The sequence below is a fragment of the Heteronotia binoei genome, chromosome 5 (assembly GCF_032191835.1).
Source record: "Heteronotia binoei isolate CCM8104 ecotype False Entrance Well chromosome 5, APGP_CSIRO_Hbin_v1, whole genome shotgun sequence".
Classification (NCBI taxonomy): Eukaryota; Metazoa; Chordata; class Lepidosauria; order Squamata; family Gekkonidae; genus Heteronotia; species Heteronotia binoei.
This window is the reverse complement of record NC_083227.1, coordinates 34,121,780-34,143,132: the sequence shown is the minus strand read 5'-3', so window position 1 is coordinate 34,143,132 and position 21,353 is coordinate 34,121,780. Positions and strand designations below refer to the sequence as shown.

Here is a 21,353-nt window from a genome sequence, read left to right as displayed (position 1 = left end):
AAATGAGTTACTGCTGGGCTTTTTCTACAAAAAAGCCCTATGCAAAACAATGGTGACACCAGAGGGTGTGGCCTGATATGCAAATGAGTTCCTGATGGGCCTTTTCTACCAAAAAAGCCCTGCCCTTGGCTAATAAAAATCTTTTCAGCTTTAGTGAATTGCCTCAACGCATCAACACATCTTAATACAGATGGAATGCCATGCTATAGTGGCAAATATTGAAATAAAGGGATTCTTTCTGCTGAATTTTTCCTTGTTAGATCCTCAGATGACATAAATGTACCCTTTTCTTGAATATGCATAAACCTGGAAAGATCAACTTGAAATCACTGATCAAAATTCACTTATCATATCAATGGCACCTATCACCCTGTAAAGTGGCAAAAATTTACCAAGAGCTGATGGGGATTGTTCTGTATGCGGAGCTACCAGCGCCAATTTTATACATACATAGTGGTGGCAATAGAGGAGAGTGCTAGAATTCTGGAATATGATTGCTACAGTCATCTCTAAAGATATAAGGAAAGAGTTACCATTACCCCCTAAGGATTTTTGTTGTTGAATCATGTGGGTTCCCTTTCTAAAGATGTTAATGAATTTGCTCTTAACGCTGTTAACTTCTGCAAGGCTAATATTTGCTCAAAAAGGGGGGAGGGTATAATTCCAAAGAAGGAGGAATAAGAGAAATTAGCAAAGTGTGTTTGTTTATGTAAAGCAGACTGGTCAAGTGTCTGATATATTTGGGAAATGGAATGTTCTTTTTTTGCAGAATGAGACACTAATTTCAAATTCCTGTTTGTATAATCAATGTTTATAACAGCTTTGTAATCCTCTATTTAGATTTTTGTTTCTATTGAATTATTCCCATTTTTAAATGAATAAAAATTTTAATTAAAATCTTGTTTTTAAGTCTCTCTTACAATTCTTGGGTATCCATCCAAGGCTTCACAGGAGAGTACTTACCGTAAGTTGGAGGTTAAGTAGCAGCCCTTCGTTGTTTGTTCTGACAGTTCCATCTATTCAAAAGGTCAATATTCCATTCTGCTGTTAAATCCCAATTAATGTCACCAGCTTCCCAAAAGCAGTATTCCAGTGTGACCACAGCACAGGCCTATAGTATCTAACATTACCATGGTATAGTGGTTAGGGTGCTGGACTCGGGTCTGAGAAAAATCTACCCTCTGCCATGGAATCTTGCTGGGTGACCTCAGGCCAGTTGTACCTTTTCAGCCTAACCTCCCTTGCAAAGGAACAGAGGAGAATGATAAATAACTGAACCATCCTTTTTCACAGGATTTTTATTTCTAGTCCGTGGCAGTGCCTTTCCCCTGCCCTGCCCCCCCCCCAAAAAAAAAACAACCCCTGCTCATGAGGCAAATTCAGGAAAGCAGATGCCCAGGCAGTGTTTGAATTTTTTTTAGGAAAAAGAAAAAAAATCAAGACTTTTTTCACATTTCAGTGAGAGAACGAGCCATGGCAGCCAGGAGTCTTGCTGAGGAGTTTCGTATGGAAACAACTTGTTCCGTCTGCCTGGAATACTTCAAAGAGCCAGTGACCATTGAGTGTGGGCACAACTTCTGTCAAGCCTGCATCCCTCAGTGCTGGGCAATGGCTGACACAGGTGCTTCCTGCCCGCAGTGCCGAGAAATTTTCCAACAGAAGAATTTCAGGCCAAACTGGCAGCTGGCAAACCTTGTGGAACTTGCCAGGAAACTTCAGGCGGGAAAAGGAGTAGAGGGGGAGCGAAGAGGGTGCAAGAGGCACCAGGAGCCCCTGAAGCTCTTCTGCTTCGATGACCAAGCCCCCATCTGTGTGGTGTGTGACCGATCCATGGGGCATCAGAACCACAGAGTACTTCCTATGGAGGAGGCTTTCGTCGAGTATAAGGTATGAAAACGATATGCTAGCTTGGGATATCTGGATCCATAAAGATGATGCAGAACATTCTGGCAGGCTTTTGACCAATTAGACTTGGGGAAGAATGGATGGGAGTTATGATTTATTTATCATTAATTGTGCAAAATTTCTTGCAGCTGCTTATGGAATACATCAAAGATTTACAGCAACAAGCTGATTTGTTTTACTTTAGGGTAAAAGAGAATCTATATCTAGTGCTATATTACTTTTTATGATTGCTACTCATGGATTATTCTGATCTATGATTGTAATAAATTTTCTGATTTATTTGTTATTTATCATCTGCCTTTCTCACTGGGACACAAGATGATTACACAAGGTAGTGGCCTCCTCTACTATCTATTACTTGGCTTTTAAGTAGACTGATGAGGTTTATAAGATTATGCATGGGATAGAGAAGGTTGAGAAAGAAGTCCTTTTCTCCCTTTCTCACAGTACAAGAACTCGTGGGCATTCAATGAAATTGCTGAGCAGTCGGGTTAAAACTGATAAAAGGAAGTACTTCTTCACTCTAAGGGTGATTAACACGTGGAATTAACTGCCAACAGGAGGTGGCGGCTGCTGCTAACAGCTTCAAGAAGGGATTGGATAAACATATTGAGCAGAGGTCCATCAGTGGCTATTAGCCACAGCATATTGTTGGAGGTCTCTGTCTGAGGCAGTGATGCTCTGTATTCTTGGTGTTGTGGGGGGGGGGGGCACAGTGGCAGGGCTTCTAGTGTCCTGGCCCCACTGATAGACCTCCTGATGGCACCTGGGTTTTTTTGGCCACTGTGTGTACAGAGTGTTAGACTGGATGGGCCATTGGCCTGATACAACATGGCTTCTCTTATGTTCTTAAAGCCTGTCTCCAACTCCAAGTCATCCCAATCCAGTGTACCTTGCAAAACAAGCCTGTGACGGCTACAGTGGTGAAGGAGTAAAACTGCATATGTGCTCTTAACAAGCATGCATGTGAATACTTCTTGCTTCAGAAGGGAATCATCCTTCACTTCTCATCTTTTCTTCCTAACCCCTGCTGGCATAGCTGGAAACCTTCTTTTGCCCTGCTCTTTCTCTTTTTTCCTTCTTTTGCCCAGTGTCTTTCTCTAGTCATCTAAATGTAGGCTGACCAAATTTAGAAATCAAATAAAAGTAGAAATGTGAAATAAGTTATTTTGTTTCCTTGTGTCCTCCCACCCAGCAACCAGTTCCTTCCCACTTGTTTCTGAGGTTAAAGCAGGATACAGTCCTTTCTGCAATTACTGCATGTCTTGAACCTGGCAAATTTGGACTTGAGGAAGATCCATTCAGTAGGAATCCATTTTCAGTCTAAGGTGGAGAACTTCATGCAAGCCCACTTGGGGCGTTTCAAGACTAGATTAACACTACTTGTCTTTGCTGCTCCTTGTCCCTTTCCCTCCACTTCTCAATTGAAGATTGTATAAATTGGATTCATAAATAACAGATTAGTAATTTATTCATGGTATTGTATTTCGCGTATTATCTTATTTTCTGTGAATCTGTCCTGTGGTCTCACCTAGAGGGTTAGCAGCCTTAGGCCTGGCAAAAATTTCTGAGTGACTTGATATCATCCAACTAGTGTGACTCAACTAGACAGCCAGTCTGTGACAGTAAGTAGGGTTTGGCAGTTAGAGCTTTAGAGGAGGCTCTAACCCCAATCTCCTGGCCCTCTCAAGGCTCCACCCCCAATCGCCAAAGATTTCCCAAATTGGATCTCAGAGTCTCAGAGCAGTCACAATCTCCTTTACCTTCTCCCCCCACAACAGACACCCTGTGAGATAGATGGGGCTGAGAGAGCTCTTACAGCAGCTTCCCTTTCAAGGACAACTCCTACCAGAGCTATGGCTGACCCAAGGCCATTGCAGCAGCTGCAAGTGGAGGAGTGGAGAATCAAACCAGGTTCTCCCAGATAAGAGTCTGCACACTTAACCACTACACCAAACTGGCTCTCAATATCAGGCCACACACCCCTGATATAGCCAATCCTCCTGGAGCTTACAGTAGGCCCTGTAAGCTCTTGGAGGATTGGATATATCGGGGTATGTGGCCTAATATGCAAGCGGAATTGATTTCTGTAGTGAGAGATACCTTGTGATTCCAAGATATCTCCAGGTTGGCAACCCTATAGGAGAGAAGTAAACTGAAAAAGGGGTTTTCGGGAAAGAGGAAATTGTATATGGGGGGGGGGGACGAAATGCCTTCCCCAAGTCCTTACAGGTTCTCACTTGTTACTTTATAAGGAAACCCTTTATAGTAGTTGGTAGTGGGGGCTGAACTCCCCCAGATCATTGGCTTTTCCTGTTTCTGCAGAAGGAGATCCAGACTGAGCTGCAGACTCTGGAGCAAGAGAGGAGAAAGCTTAAGCATCTAAAAACAGCTGATGATCAGAGAAGCCAAAAATTTTGGGTAGGTATAAAGCCACCTTTGTTGTGGTTGGGCATTGACTGGAAAAGTCCTTGAGTCTTCAGGCCATGAGACATTGGAAATCTTTGCCATAAGCGTCCACTGCCGTCTTGCCAGAAGATGATGCATGCATGTAGAATGATGCCTTTAGCCACTGCACTGAGTGGTAGTCAGTACAAATGGATGCAGTTTATCATTTAGTCGCAAGAGAACACTGATAGTTTTACACACGCACACACCCAAAATATAGGCAATGTAATCCATCAAATATTAGTGGCTAAAGCAGCTTAAATATGTAAACGGCTTCTAGAAAAGCAGACTGTGACTTAACAAGGCATAGTCAGATTTTTGCTGCGTGTTAGGGAACAGGACAAGCAAACCAGTATGCTATATACCTGTTCTATGCAACTGCCAAGGTGTGTTTATCATTTGGAAAAAAAACTAATTGTCTTCCATAACAGAGACATCAGATATCTTATCCAATAGATGAATAAGTAGATGTTGCTTAGGTCCTGTGCAAGGAAGGCCAAAAAAAGTGTTTGGGGGAGAGGGTCGTGATTTATTTAAGTATCTGTATGCTGCTTCTCCAGTAATAGTGTCCAAGAGATGTATGCATGTACATAACTCACAACCAACTTCTGGTGACCCCAGCAAGTCTCTCAAGGCAAGTGAAAAGCAGAGGTAATTTGCCATAACCTTCCTCTGCAGAATCTTCTTTGACGGTCTCCCATCCAAGTACCGGCCCTGTTTAGGTTTTGAGATCTGACAAGAGCAAGCTACAGCATACCTTCCTCTACAAGAGGTATACAGTAATTAAAATATAATATGACTTATAACCACAAAGTGAAAATTCATCAGCATCAATAATGCAATGAAACAAACACTGTCTAACAACCAAGTAAATCATAATGCAGCAGGTGGAAATCAACAAACTATTTAATTAAGTGCTCTTTGAAGTCTTTGCTTGGTGCTGAAAAATCTTCAGATAAGGTGCCAGGAAAGGAGGAAGGCTTTACAAAGTTGAGGAGCAATTTTCTACTCATGCCAGACCATGACTGATTAAGTCTTAGGACACTGGCTGCCTGGGACAGTTAGATGCTCCATCTGAGGGAATAAGTACATCTGTTCCCCAGTGCCTGCTGTATGTGGTCAAGGAGAAGAACATATCTATTTCTTTATTTACATCACTTGTATCCTGCCTTTCTCTTAGGTCCAATTCAAGAAATATCTGGGGACTTTGGGGGTGGTGCCAGGAGACATTGGGAGTGGAGCCAGGACCAAGGTTGTGACAAGCATAATTGAACTTCAAAGGGAGTTCTGGCCATTATATTTAAAGGAACTGCACACCTTTTTAAATGCCTTCCTTCTGTAGGAAATCATGGCTAGGGGCACGTTCTTTTGAGGCTCATAGAATTGGACCCCCTAGTCCAATCTTTTTGAAACTTGGGGAGTACTTTGAGGAGAGGCACTGGATGCTATGCTGAAAATTTGGTGCCTCTACCTCAAATAGCAGCCCCCCCAGAGCCCCAGATATCGGCAGATCAATTCCCCATTTCCTATGGGAATAGATTTCCCAGCAGACATTTCCCTCCCCCTGCTTTCTGATGACCCTGAAACAGGGGGAGGGTCTCCAAACTGGGGGATCTCCTGCCCCTACCTGGGGATTGGCAACCCTACTTCCTCTGCAAGAGGAATCCAAAAAAGATTACATTGTTCTCCTTTCCTTTGTTTTATCCTCACAACAACGCTGTGAGGTACATCAGGCTACGAGTGTGTAACTGGCCCACTGTCACCTAGCAAGTGACTATGGCAAAGTGAGGATTCAGACTGACAGTAAAGGAGACATCTTGTGCGCCTGTTCTGTTTTATCCCCTCCCCCGCTATGAATTGTATTAAGTGGCTATGCAAAACCCCCCCCCCCACACACACACACACAGGTCAGCAAAGTATGCCTTTTGTGTAGGTAGTACATTATGATTGGAAGACACAAATGGATGGTGTGGAGAAATGCCTTCTGCCCTGTAATTGGTCCCCAATAATTCATGGTTTGGGGCTGCAAACTCACACTTACTGCAAAAGGTGTCCTTTTGGGAAAGAGAGAACAGAGAGCACTGGTGAGGACACCTTGAGACATATACTAGATTGTATCCCTTTTGGGAAGAATGGGAGGGGGGACAGGAAAAGAATCTCTGACACAGGAAGAAGGGAAGCTGAAAATGTAAATCCTCAAGACACGAGGGAGAGCAGAGACTTATCAAAGAATCTACTTTGGGATACCTTTGGCAGCCATTATCACCTGGAAGCTGAAAATGGGCAGGCAGCCTGGACATAGACTATAAGATAATGGATGGCTTTTGGACACTATTATTGTCTTAAGAATCCCGTCAGTCTTCTCTAAAGCATGGTGTGAAGGATGAACAAAGATCCTGCCCCTTTCTGAAAAACACCAAATTCCTCTTTAATTTTGTTTGTTGTATGAACAGAACTAGTAGCCAATCAGGATCCTTCAAAGGGCTGGAAGAGCCAGATTTTTGGGGGGAGGGGGTGGGAAGAGAAGGAAATAGACTCAGTTTTAGTTAAGCAGGGTTTACATCTCAGGAATGAGGTTGTCTCAGGAGGAGACCTGAGAGATCTCAGCATTTGCCTTTTGAGTGAGAATGAGCAAAAATCGTAAATTGGTGGAGAGGAATTTGTCTCCAGAGGAGGAGGCTGAAAAAGAATTCCTTGTGGATGTGAAGTAGCAGCACTCCAAGCAGATACTAGCCAAAGGGATAAATTATTTGAACAACTATGAGACTGCTTGGAAGAAAATACAAAGAGACATGGTGAGATGGTCCAAATTAAATTTATCCTGGTTAGGAAGAATCTCTACAAACAAGATGAATATATTGCCTAAAATAAACTTATTTCACATGATGCCAATCAATATACAAGAGAAAATTTTGAAGGATTGGCAAAGGCAAATTAATACATTTATATGAAATAGCAAAAAACCAAGAATTAGGTTTAAAATTTTACAAGATGAGAAGAAAAAGAGGCCTTGAAGTACCTAATTTAAAGCTATATTATCAAGTGACATGCTTGAATTGGATTGTGGACTGGATTTATAAATGAAAGATTTATGAAATTAGAAGTGGCAGACCTTTGAATTAAAAACAGAAAATGTGCTCTTAAGGATCAACATGTCATTAGATACAGTTTACTTAGGACTTTGGGACTCTCTAAAAACAAGAAAGTCCATTGACCTCACCAATCATGTCACCAATAAATACCTATTGTGACAAGTGTGAGAGAAGAATTAATGATTTTATAACATCAAGATATGCTGAATTCACAAGGGGAAATTAAATTGTGGCAAAAAATAGAAGGGGAAAAATTTAAATGGCTGATATAGACAACTAACTTCAAGACTTAAATAAGCTATGGAAGACTAGAGGAAGAATGGGAGACTTAACTGATGGTGAAAAAAAATAATAACCAAGTGGAAGGATCATCTGCTGGAAAGAATCTACGAACTTCAAAATGATACAGAAACAGAACAAGTTAAATCGTGTATGTTGTATTGGTCCCAGAATCTAGGACTAGAAATAATGTTTCAACAATGGGAAAATTTGTGGGCAAAAGGCATTCAATTTACAGCCTGTCAAGCATTAAGAGAGAATTGGTATAAAATGTTCTTTTGCTGGTTTATAATGCCTAAAAGACATTATGAAGATGGAAAAGAATCACTTAGGGGTTTGCTGTAAAGAGCTGTAAATGTAAAGAGGTGAAAGGTTCTTTCTATCCCAAAAGCAAGAAAATTTTTGAAAGAAATCCATGAAGAGATGCAGAAAATTGTAAAAGTTAATTTTGAAATGAGGTCAGAGATTATGTTACTGGGAATTCCGCCAGACATGATAGAACGAACGCTCCAAGAACTGTTCACATATATGTTGACTGTTGCCAGAACAGTATGAGCAGCTAAGTGGAAAGTTGAGGAATGTTGAAATAAAGAAGCATGGAAAGATAGAACGACAGAATATGCTATTATGGCCAAATTAACTGATTTTATAAATAGGAGGTCGATTAATGATTTTGAAAAAAATGGGCAAACTATTTTGAGTGTTATAACTAAAAAAGGATAAAATATAAAATAAATATAATCTATCTAAATGTGACAATGTGATTTCAAATATTTCATGTTTATATTTAACTAATAGTTAATTACTAGCTAATTTTTGTATATATTTTTGATGTCTATAAATTTTCTTTATGTAAAATGTAGATGGTTAATAACCTTTGATTGAGGACAAGAGGATAGGATGATATGGCAGAAGAAGAATTTGTTAATTACTGTGGGAATAATTTGGCTTAAAAATTTAAATTAACTTTAGAAGATTGGTATTGAAATGAAATGTATTGAGTGTATTGTTAGTGTTAAGTCATGAGCTGTTTTGTAATGAGATTATGAATAAGATGATTTTCTTTTTAATGTCCATTTCCTTTGATTTTATCTAATTCCTGCCTTTCCTTTTTTTCTTTCTGTATTCTGTTAAAAAAAATCCCTTGCTAAGAGACTGCGGCGTCTTGGGGTCAAGTTTCTGGGGGGAAACAAGACTGTTAAACTGCTTTCTGTACTTCTGAATGATCACCTATAACTTTATAAATGAATGGACCCAGCAACACTGTGTTACACCTAATTTGTCCTATTTTCTGAACTTCAAATAAAATTTACTGTTGTTTTCCAGTTTCTTCATGGGTGTTGAATTTGCTCCATTCAGAAGCCACTTAGGTTATGTTTGTTAGGTGGAGGTCTGGGTGGAGACCACACCAGTCAAGCTTCACATCACTCTGCCCCTGCTTCAGCATCACTTAAGACCCCCAACCTTCATAGAGGTCTATTAAGAATCATGTCCTTAGCACCAAAAGGTCATCAAGCTTGATTCTCTGTCATATTATGATTCCAATATTGGGGCTGCACCTGATTTGACTTCGTGAAATGACTTGCCCTTTTTCAAATTTCTGTATGGTTCTTGCAGACAAAGTTACAAGCGGAGAAAATGAAGATTAAGTCGGCCTTTCAGCAGTTTTACAGTTATCTTGAGAAGAAAGAGCGCCTCAGACTATCCCTGCTGGAAAAGATGGAGAAAGAAATGACGAAGAGGGACAAAGAAACCCACACCAGATTCTTGGAGGAGGTTTCCCATCTCAATCACCTGATCACAGAGATGGTGGAGAAGTTTCAACAGTCAGAAAATGAATTTTTACAGGTGAGAATCTAAAATCATGTCAGGAAAGGCAGAAAAAGCTCAAAATAGGAATAAAGAAAGCCCAGTAGTAAGAATGTCACTTGGTTCTTGTTGGGAGGGAGAAAAAAACTTGTGCTGTAAAATGGTGAGAAACCCAATGACTTTTCTGTATGTATAAATGAGACCCACTTCTTTCCCTTTCTCTTTCAGGATCCCAAAACTATACTGAGCAGGTATGTGACTTTTTATCTATCCCCTTTTGTCTCATCTTCTGTTGACTAACTTCTATCCCCTTTTTAAAAATAGATGTTTTGACAGAATCATGCCATAAAAACCTATGGGGTAGTGCCTTCAGCACTTTGAAAAGTCTTCTTCCAGCAGAGAAAGTGAAGGATCCTGAAATATTTCCTGAGTATTGTAGGATCTTTCCCCCCTTCTCTGGATCTGACATCCTCAAGGTTCTGAGGAGAGGCAATGGGGTCTTGAACTTCCCTTTGGTCACAGGTGGAGAATGTGACTTAAGGAGGAAGCTGATTAATACTGAGTCTGCCAATGGACAATTAGCTATCTTTGGCCTAGCAGTGACTTTCCAAGGTCTCAGGTGGAGCTTTTCCCAGCCTCTCCTGTCGGCGATGCTTTAAAAAGGGATTGGCAGGGGTTAAATGTGAGATGTGAGCAAATAAATAAATGCTCATTATAGGCTCAGCTGGTGAGATGTGCTGCATGGTGTCCTACTTTGGGCTGAGAATTTTGCTTCCCCGCCTCATACTGGGACCCTGGAACAAGATTTGCTGGGAGCATCACCAAGTTCAAACTGGATTTGGTTCAGAAGACTCTTCAGCAGCACATGCCTTAAGGCAAAAGAAAGCTTTATTAACAGATTTAAGAAAAGCAGTACCTTTGGTTTCAGTTCAGTATACAGAAAAAAAGAAAGCCAATTGTCTGCATACATTTATTCAGTTCTGCTGCATAAATGTTGGCTTCTCATAACTAAAAGCAAAGTTGTTCCAGAGCATACACCAGATGTCCATAGGGAACATGGATGGGAGGGCGGAGGGTTAAGTGGAAGAAAACAATAAATGAAAACAATACACCATCCTGTCATAGCCTATACTTTATAGCAAAAGCAGGCCATCACCTCCTGACCTTCCCCAGCCAATCACAGGGCTGTCTCCAAGGGATATCATGGGCATGAGCAGATCTCTTCCCTCCCCACCCCACCCCCAGGTGCTGCTGAAATAGATGAGCCAATCAGAAAAAAAACAACCTATTGGGGTGGGGTTTGATACCCTTCTTGCCAGACCAAAGAAAAAAAATATTGTGAAGTGGAACTTTCTTCTGATGATGGGCTCTGTCCCACTGCTCTTCATAACTTTTCTGCTTGGCCCTCCTTATCCTATCAAGACAACCAAAGGACATAAATGTGAGGAAAGCTGCCTGAACTTTCTCTGTGCTTGAATCAGTTTCACTGTTATGGCAAAAACTGTCCAGTGGAGGGTCCCCTCTCTGCAAGAATAAAATTGAATGGAAGAACTCCAGCCTTGAAAGGAGTAGCTAAGGGGCCTCTTGGTGACTGGCTGTATTTTTGTGAATAAAGGCCCACTCAGACTGTGTGTTTGGAAGCAGCACAAGATTCTTTGTGCCTTTTGGAATCCTCCCTATCTTTCTCTCCAGATATGTGAAGGAGCCAGAGAGGCAGCTGCTGAAACCTCCTGTGGAGCTGGAGGAAGCTCTCAGAACTTACTCTCAGAAAACTCCTGCCTTGCAAAAGGCATTGGCCGATGCTCAACGTACGGTGAGAAGGGTTAAATGCGAATCAGGCTGCTCAGTCTTCTGGGTTTGCTGCTAGTTCCTTCTCTGTTCCTTCTCAGAGAGGATCTGGCTTTCTCCTGGTTGGTTAAGATACCTGGTTAAGACAACATTCAGAAGACTTTTCACAAATGCTTTTTCCCTGTTAAGAAGTAAACTTTTTCATGACTCCCATCAATGTGGGCTGTAAACCTCGATGCTTATTGTCTGTTCAGACTGGCAGAGGCTCTCTAAGGTGATAGGCAGAGGTCTTTCACATCAACTCCAAGACCAAAGGGTGTTGAATTTTCTTAAGAGGGCTTGACCTAACATAAATGGGACTTTGTCCGGCCCAGCCACGTTTCATAAAATGTAATGTTGGGTAGTATAGACATAAACTTTATAAAGGGCACAAATAAAAATAATATCTTTTTATTGTATTTAACTAAAAATACAAACATACTTAAAACAATAACACTCTTGATATATTTTGTTTATTTAATAGTCTTTGATAACTGAACACCTCCGAAACCTTTTCCCACTGCCCTTAAAAGGTGACTGCCTAAAATGGAAAGGTGGAGGATAGTAGGATTTGGCAATGCAATTTTTAAAACAAAACTTCAAGAAGAAGCACAAGCATCATAGCAGAAACTAAAAATATTAACTAAAAATGTAAACTGCTCTAAGCCTTGGAAAATATGAAATGGCTGGGCATTGCGATTCTCCCCCCCCCCCCCCCCGGTTGGTCTACTCAGAGTGACTGTAGCTCTTCAGGATTATTTACAGGTTGATTTGAGGTAATTTTAGTTGTCTTCAGCTTTTGTTCTGCATTGGAGCTCCATGTTAGGAGGGTATGTGTGTTAAAACTAATATTTATCTCCAAAACTGGAGTTCCTTGAGTTTGCAGAACTCTATATTTTGATTCTGGTTGGTCCCAAACCTCCTCCCTGCCCCCATAAAAAGATGCCTGCCTAAAATAGAAAGGTGGGCAAATAGTGGGATTTGGCAATACCATTTTAAAAAATAAAGCATCAAGAAAAGCACAAAGATCACAGCAGAAAGTAAAAATACAAACAGAAATATAAAATGCTCTGAGCCTAGGAAGACATGAAATAGCAGAGCAGTTTCTTCCCTCCTCCCCCACCCCCTCAGAGTGCCTGTGGTTCTCCAGATGTAACACTCTCCTTTGGCTGTGGGTCGCCAGGTTAGAGTACTCACTCAGGCACCTGTTCTCAGGTCCATTCAGTAGAGATGGCTTTTGCGGTTAACATACAAAACTGGAAACTAAAACAAACGCTCCACCCAATAGGACCAAACTAATTCATACAGATATTGGATGGGAACAGATTGTTCCATTACATACAAAAAATTGCAAAGACTATGTGGAATGGATTTTCCATTAAGGTCTCTGGGCACAGACTGACTACTCTGGGAATGGAAAATCCACTTCGTATTTTCTTTGCAACTTTTTATTTGTTTGAATACGTAGGCAGCCCTGCCCTCTGCTTCCTGCAGCTCAATCTTGAAAGGGTGAGAACAGGCAGGGGAGGAAGTGTGGAGAGGAGAGCTGCAGGCATGATTAAAACCCTTGGTGGGCTAGTTCTGGCCCATGGGCCATGCGGTTGACACCTCTGTCCTTGACATTGGTGTGGAATTCACAAAACAATTTAACTTTTTTTTAAAGTATCATGTGCCAGCGGAGTCTCATGAGAGGTAGCCCTGTGAGATAACCAGTGCTGTTTTGGGTTGCCAAGGCAACTCCAGGAAACAATGCCAGGTCCTTGGGCCTCACATACATGCTTGCGTAACACCTGCAAATGGGCTTAATTCCATTCTAAAGCCTCAAGTGTCTCACCTCACACCTAGTGCTTTGGCAGGGGCCTCAAGTCATTCTGTGGACTTCACACAATAATTTGATGGGAGGAAGGGCTTAGTGTTGTTATTTGAGGGTGCCTTGTCAACCCAGAATACAGAATGAGATCTCTCAAAACCATCTCGTGAGACATTGGTCACAATTATTGGCCAAAGCAGCCTCTCAGAATTCCAAGGGAGATGGGTGCAAGGTGGGGGGAGCTGTAAGAAGGATAAGTAGAATCCAAAGAAAAGAAAGTGGCATTTTTCTCCCTGGAGAGGGAGAAGCTAGGAGAGAAAGCAAGGGGACATGGCGAAGAACATGAGACACAAGAGAAGAGAGGTGGGAAAAAGGAGCAGGGGAGGAGAGGAAAGCAGAAAGTGGCCAAGGGAGTGGGATAGAACATTCCCTGCTCTGTGATTCCGTGTAGGTTCCTCTCTTGTAATTCCTAGCTCTTGTGCAATGTTTCTGACCTCAGCAATGTTTGATGTTATGGTGGGCCTTCATCCTTCCTCAGCCTCCTCATCAATACATACTGACTGCTGCTGTTTCTCCCCAGTTGAGGAAAAGAACCATTTTTCTGGGTTTTCTTCACTTCAAACTGGTGTAGTGTGCATTGTCACAGAGCAGCATACTACAATGGTATTTAAAAAAAAAATAGAAAAGGTTTTTTGGGGGTTAAGGGTGGAGTGGAAGAGAGGGATTGTCATGACTGATGTTGTGTTCGATCTCCACTGGAAGGGAACGGGAAGGCAGCCTCTTCAGCTTCAGATCCGCCCCTTCTATGAAACTGGCAAATGAAATTAATTCAGTCCTAAGCATTTTTATGGGTCCGGGGAAATGGGGGAGGGGGGCTCTGTGATGTAGCAGGGAAGAGGAGGTTTGAAGGTGAGATGGGTATAGATGCAGTTGCAAACCACATCTCCAGAACAGAGTAGTTAATGTCTAAAAGGGTTCCACTGTTAAAAGCTCCAAAAATGTAGAAGACGACATTGGATTTAGATTCCGCCCTCCACTCAAGAGTCTCAGAGCGGCTCACAATCTCCTTTATCTCCCTCCCCCACAACAGACATCCTGTGAGGTGGGTGGGGCTGAGAGGACTCTCACAGCAGCTGCCCTTTCAAGGACAACCATGGCTGACCTAAGGCCATGCTAGCAGGTGCAAGTGGAGGAGTGGGGAATCAAACCCGGTTCTCCCAGATAAGAGTCCGCACACTTAACCACTACACCAAACTGGCTCTGGAACAAGGCTTTGGAACAACACTAGGGGTGAAAATAGGAATGCTAATATTTTAGAGGAACGTTTTCCTGGTTCCTTAGGAATGAATGGGTAAGTGATGGGTGTCAGTACTGGAAAATCAGAAGGATCGAAGGCTGATCTAGTTTACTCCTCCATAGCTGTCATTCATTAAACATGGTCCCAGTTTAGATCATGGATGTTGCCACAGCATGGTCTCAAGTGGTTCTGTTGAAGCCATAAGTGGGAGAAATGACATTTTGTTATTTGTATGATGGTCTTAGTATATCTGCCCTTCATTTCTCCACCTAATAGGGCTTCTGAAGTTTGCAGTGGATGAAGCATTGTACAAAGGTAACTATCAGTGCGGGACTTAAAGAGAAGGGCTGCTTTTGGTTGGAGGGGAAAGTTCAATAGAAGCGCTTTTTTCAGCTATTCAGCACAGCTGTGTTAAATGCTTACACATTTAGGAGAGGCAGTTAGCTTTCCTTGCCACGAGACTCTCACAAGAAATGGGTGATCCCAAGGGTTAGGATTATTTGTAAGAATGACGGTGTTGGAGGCCGGGTGGGAAATGGCACAGGATACACTGTTAGAGCTGGGAGTGAGTAAGGCGAGGGCAGCAATTCAAGCAGCGTAGTTGAGGTCCAGTCCAAGCTAATGCATAGAGTCAAGGAGTCATCAGGAGCTTGATCCTTGGGTCAGTCTGTACAGCAAAGTCTGGGAGTCTTAGGAGTTAACTACAAGCAAGTTTAGGGGCAAGACGAAGGAAGGGTCAGAGGCTCATCCAAAGTGTCACAGAAGCTAGGATCCAAGGCAGTGGTCACAGTGTCGGAGGGATTTTGACTTGTTGCTTCCACATCTAGCAGTGTCCCATGGCTGGTTTTTATAGCCATATACTGAAGGGTCATGATTACAGCCTGCTACTCTGGAGTAACCCTGCAGCTACTCATCAGTGAGCAGCTGGCATCAGGCCTGGAGACATGCATTTTGCTCTATTCTTCGCCTCCATCTTTGGTGCTCTAATGGTGTGGGTGATACTGGAAGGCTGGAAACAGCAACCTGAGTTTCACCAGTTCATTCGGGGCTGGAGGGTGTCGGTGGCTCTACACCAACTGTTAGCTGTAAATTCTTGACAAGCCTGCAGTTCATGTTCCTGCTTGCTGGCTTCTGCTGACTCAGAGCTGGCTACATGGGGCTGCTCTTCTCCTGTGTCCTTGCTATCACTGAGTCCTAGCTGACCTATGACAGTGGGAATGACAGGTGGAAGAGAGCTGATGTAGTGGTTTCGGGCCAAAGCAAATGCATGAACAGATCTCCCCCATTTAGTTCTGTAGTAACATACAGTTTGTAAAGGTACGTTGCCCTCATCTAAATAGGCCAGACTAGCCTGATCTCAACAGATCTCAGAAGCTAAGCAGGGCTGGCCCTGGTTAGTAATTGAATGGGAGACCACCAAGGATGTCCAGGATTGCATTCCAGAGGCAGGCAATGGCACTTCTGAGCATCTCTTACCTTCAGGGTTACGACTTAATGGCAAGTAATAATAATAAAATGGCTGCCTGTGGTGGATCCATTCACACAGGAGTTCTGGCACTGGGGAGAATGTTTTTCTCTCCCACCTCAACTCGAGGATCAAAAATCTTCCAGTTGTACAGGTGCTGTGACCCTGACAGAATGTGATAAGCTGAGATTTGCTCTTCCGTCACTGGTGTATGACGCAAGCTATTCTCTTCTTCAGCAGCTGAGCTGCAAAACGGGCCTCAAGCACCTTCGACTGACAGTGCAGTCCTCTTGAGGGAGTGTTTTTTCTTCTCTTTTCTGCGCCTGTGTCACCCTTCAACATATTAACATTGAGTCTTTCACTGATACCCTCCTCCATTAAGCTATTCTGTCTTCCCCCCATTTTCTACAGTGAATGTGACTCTGGATCGAAAGACTGCACATCCCCAACTCATTGTGTCTCTGGATATGAAGCGCGTGGAAGTATACGAAGTACGGGGAAGTATACGAAGAAAGTTTCCTGACAGCCCCGAGCGATTTGATACCCTACAAAGTGTTCTGGGCCTTGAGAAATTCACCTCAGGTAGACACTGTTGGGAGGTAGAAGTGGGAAATAGACAGGGAGGGTGGGCTGTGGGTGTAGCTAGAGAGTCTGTGAAGAGGAAGGGAAATGTCACCCTTAATCCTGATGAAGGATTCTGGATTGTGCAGACAGAATGCTTTTATGCCTTGCATATGTCTGCTTTGACTTCCTCTCAGTCAGTCACTTTATCTGCCAGGATTCCACAAAAGATAAGGGTGACTCTGGACTATGAAGAAGGTTGTGTGGAATTTTTTTGTGCTGAGACAAAGCAAAGACTTTTTGCTTTCCCTTCAACTTCATTCTCTGGGGAGGCACTCCGCCCCTATTTTTTTCTTCAGCAAAAAGCCTCATTAAAGTGTTGCTCTTGAAGAGAGTCGTCACCATGATGGATGGAAAGAAGTGACATTTTAGCTGTCGCAAGAGCCAGATGAGTGTTTACAGTCTTAATGGGTTCAGCAGGACTTCTGGTTCCTATTTGCAGACAACGGAATTTTGCATCTTTCGGACAAAAGGGGCTGAGAGGGTCTAGCATCCCGGCACAATGGAAATTGGATTCAGGGTCTCTCCTTTTGCTGCAGTGCTTTATAACGCAATCAGATTCTCTTCTCAGAAACTGGGAAAGGACAGAACACTACATGAGGTTCAAGTGATGTTCTTGATGAAGCTTTTTCTGCCTTTAATTTTTCTGTGATGGGCTGGTATTCAACCCTTTAAAGTTTTTTATATCCACTCCTCCCCCCAAAAAAGATATGCCTGGAGTTCAACTATCATATGTATTCTCTGGGTTGTGTGTGTGTGTGCTTATATGTGTTTAATGGGCATGGCAGTTTCCAAATATTAATCCAAATAAAACTGTTCCAATGTTCTTCCACCTCTCTTGTCTCATGCTTCTCTCAAAATCACAACTGACCCTCAGACTGCAGAGATTACCGTAGTTTCCCTAGATCTGGAAATGGCTGCTTCAAAAGGTGATGTAATATATATCACAGACTTTTGGTTCATTCAAAATTGAGTTCTGATTTAAAAGTTTGGTTCAGGCTTTTATGGCCTGCCTTGCGGGTATTTTCCCAGCAAACTGCCTTGCTGGGAAGAGAACATGCTGACCTTGCAATGGAGAGATAAGACAGCTGTGCTGGAGTTATCTCCTGCTATGGTTTCCCAATTAACATTCCATCCAGTTAAGCACCTATGGGAAACCAGTTTGGGCTGGCTGCAGTTATTTGGCTGTAGGTAATTGTTGAGAGCCCTGATTGGTGCAAAGGCCTAGCAACACTTGGGACCCTTAATAATGAATCATCTTCAAACCTATTTTTCAGCCTGGAGGGTGCCTAAATGTTACCAAATCATGTTGGCATGTCCTGACTAATTTTGGCCGTCTTGGACTCTGGTTTGCTGAAGCCAACCAGCACTGGCTTTGCAGACTCTGGAGAGTTGCTTTGGAACTTGCAACTGAGAATGGATAGCATCTTGTAACTTTTCAACCAATGTCTTATAGAATTTTAGTTAGCTTCTCAATTCCTAGTTTTATTTTCTCCTCACAGTAACTGTTCTTGTTCTTTGCACCTTAATAAAAATATTTGTCTTCACAGCCTGTGGTTTGAAACTATTGCCTAGAGTGGCAGACTTCCTACCACAATACTTAACTTTGGGGGAATTCCTACTGTGAGTCTACCTTGCAGGGAGGACTTCTTAGTCATTCCCGGGAAGGGCAGGAGTTTGTCCTTTGGCTCCTGGCTGGAGGGATAGAATGAAGGGTACATACAGGTATACCCCAATATTTTGTAACTTCGCTTTGCTCCCCTTTTGGCAAAAGTCATTTAGCCTGGGTTGGGCTGGAAGACCTAGTGACCAAAGGCAAAAAGATGGAAATTTTGGTGTGTAAGTCAATGCTGAAAAAACACCAAAACAAATCTAATTTGATCTTTGAATCCTACATAATGATGATAATAAAAATTAAGGGTATTTTTAAAGCTCGTAGTTTCAGCATTTTCTTTTTTCTGCATTGACTTACACACTGAAAATTTCCCTCTTTTTGCCTTTGATTATAACATTATTGGGATTATCATGGTGCAGCTAGATGAGGTGTTTACTTTCTCTAATGCTGATATAGAACTTTGGCAAACATGCCAACTATGATCAACTACCCATAGGAGTGAACTCAGATTTGAACCAACTGTCTTTTTGAAAAAGAAATGAACAAGATATTATAGGCATGCTATTTCTCCGAGTCTTGTACAGTTAACAGGATACCTAGGGTTACATCTTAGGAAGGCTCTGGTCATGTTTTTGGACTCAGGTGAGTTTTGAAAGAAGTGGGTGTCTACTTTGAACAAATGTACTTTAGACCTTGTACTATTAATAATTGAAAAAGCATCAAAGGAAGTAGTAAGGTTACTCTTACGATGAAATCCAAATGGGGCTGCATTCCAAGGTCTTCCATGTCAGGAGATGTTCTTGGAGGTGTTTATGAGATGTGGATTGTGCTCAGAAATGGACCTGGATGTCCCAGTGTGCATCGGTGGAATCGGAACCAAAGGGACATTAGCTCTGGGCTGCTGTTCCTGCATCTCTGACACCCTTGCAGCTAGACTGGGCAGGGTTCCTGGCCTGGTCAAGTGGCAGGAGGAGGCAGTTGCAGGGTGGCCTGGCTGGAGAGGTGGCGCTTCACTGTGTGCCAAAGTCACGTGGGCTGCCAAGGGCTGGCACAGTTGTGGGGTAGGGGGAGGAGCACAGGGGAGATAGGCGTGCTAGCTAGGGGGGGGTGTTGCTTTGATCTTTGCATGGCCGCTGATCCCGTTCCAGCACATTAATGAGCTCGTAAAGAAGCGGCAATAAATGTTTGCTGGGGGAGGCTTTCTGACCCCCTTTCCTGTGCCAAGAGCAGCATGGGTCACTGGGAGGGAAGGAGGTCATCCCTGAGTGGCATGCTCTTTGCCTTAAAACTTGTTTATCAACTCAGCTCAATCCTGGCCAGATAAACTTCCCACCACAGATCTTTATAGGCAAGGTGCATTTTCGTCCTTACATCTGGTGACCTGCGGTTTTCCACTGGTCACCTCAGTGCGCCCACAATTGCACGGTGTTGTAAATTCAGGGACCGAATTGCGAGACACAAGAACAAAGTTTGAGTTAACTGGCATCTTTAAGACCAACAAAGCTTTATTCAAAATATGTTACACACTTATTAAAATACAATGAAATGGGAGAAAACCATTCAAATTTACAGACAGGATTGAAAAAAAAAATTAGTGTATACCATGACGTAGGCATTTTGAGACAAAGCAGGGACAACAAGCCAAGAGCGCACAGGGTCAATTCAACAGCTGTTTCATGGATCTAATTAAGGGGAAACAACATTTGAAGCGACGGATACAGTTCGCGGCAGACACCGGGTTCCGCCAGTCCGGCTTCGTTTACACGGGCCGCTCGTTTGTAAACCCCGCGGAGGGCGGGGAGCGCTTAATACTCCGCCCTCTTCTCGTTTTGATTGGGTGGAGGAATTGCTTGTCTTCCGGACTCAGCCGCTTTAACGCGCCTCTCTCCTTTCCCTTTCGTTTCCCGCTTTGGCTTGTGGGTGTGCAGCAGTACGCTCCTCCCCGCCAGAAGACTTCCACAACGAAATTCGTTCTGGGCGGCTTTAAAACCCTGTTTCTGCCAGCTTCGTATGTTCATCTCTTTCCATATTTCCATATGTTCATCCAAGGGTGGATCTAGGGATCCATTCAGCTCCACTCTACCTGAGGCATAGCCCCCGGTCTCCAGGAATTTCCTAAACTGGAACTGGCAAACCTACTAGGGCTTACTCCCAAATGAATTGGGAGGGGGCGGGGGTGATAGGATTGCTTCCTGCTGAACTCCAGACTGAGTATTTTAAGTCTTGGGCCTCCCACTTTTTATTTTACAATGTCAACCTTTCATGCCTAATTTTGGCATCTTTTCCCCCCTATTGCCCCATTGGTTGCTAATGAAAAATTCCAGGCAGGCTAGACTGACCCCTTTTCATGATAGTTTTGGTCAATGAGCCACAGGAGCAGAAAAGTCCAACTCGGCCAACCTTGCATTCCAAGGAGGGCAAAAAACCCCTGCGAAGCCCAAGGGATGGGTGCATTCTAAGGGCCCTCCTAAGTTTCCCTTTCACACTGCGAGGGAGCCAGCAGGAGAAAGCAGCTGGCTTTTCCTTCCCACAACACATGAAAGGAACCTGCTGCTGGTGAGCTCATGCACCTCTCCACCTATGCCATGCTAGGCGCTGGGTCCTAGTGCTCCTCCATCTTCCCGTCTCTCCATGCCTTTCCAAACAAGCGTCCAGTCCGTCTCCACACCCTCTCTCTCACACACACAGGAATGCATGGAAGGAGGCAGCGGCCGCTGTTGCAGGGGCGGCAAGGAGCTCTGCTCGGCTGCAGGAAGAGGCATGAGGAATACCCCAGCTATGAAAACTGGGGGGAGGATGGAGCTGGCCTGGGGCCCAAAGACCTGGGGCTCATAGGCAAGCGCCTAGTTTGCCTAATGGTTAATCCGGCTCTGCACACCCCTGACACCAAGCCAGCTGGAGTGGCGCTCCTGTGCATTCCTGCTAAAAAAAAAAAAAGGCCTGAACACAACAAACTAGCAGTCAGCAAAATTGCATTAAGTGGCACAACCCTTGATTTTGGTAGGAAGGTCTCAGATAACTCATAGTCTTGTCTTGTAGTTCATGAAAATCTCAGCTAGCCTCTCGTCTTCAGAGCCACAGTTCAATTATAATATTTTGGCCCAGCATATTAGGCAATGATGACATCCAATCAGAACCTGTCTCCAAGAGAAACCTCTATAACAGAGGTGACAATGGTAGCTCTC

General features: G+C 43.2%; 1 protein-coding gene across 1 annotated transcript in view; it reads left to right on the top strand.

Moving 5' to 3' along the window:
- Nucleotides 1–21,353, top strand: part of LOC132571936 (uncharacterized) — a 40,398-nt gene that overhangs the window by 1,892 nt on the left and 17,153 nt on the right. The window contains exons 2-8 of the mRNA XM_060238728.1: nt 1,460–1,887; nt 4,231–4,326; nt 9,342–9,572; nt 9,762–9,784; nt 11,226–11,341; nt 14,744–14,782; nt 16,344–16,871. Of these exons, the coding sequence (XP_060094711.1) occupies nt 1,460–1,887; nt 4,231–4,326; nt 9,342–9,572; nt 9,762–9,784; nt 11,226–11,341; nt 14,744–14,782; nt 16,344–16,871 (1,461 nt within the window). The remainder of the gene's footprint in view (nt 1–1,459; nt 1,888–4,230; nt 4,327–9,341; nt 9,573–9,761; nt 9,785–11,225; nt 11,342–14,743; nt 14,783–16,343; nt 16,872–21,353) is intronic.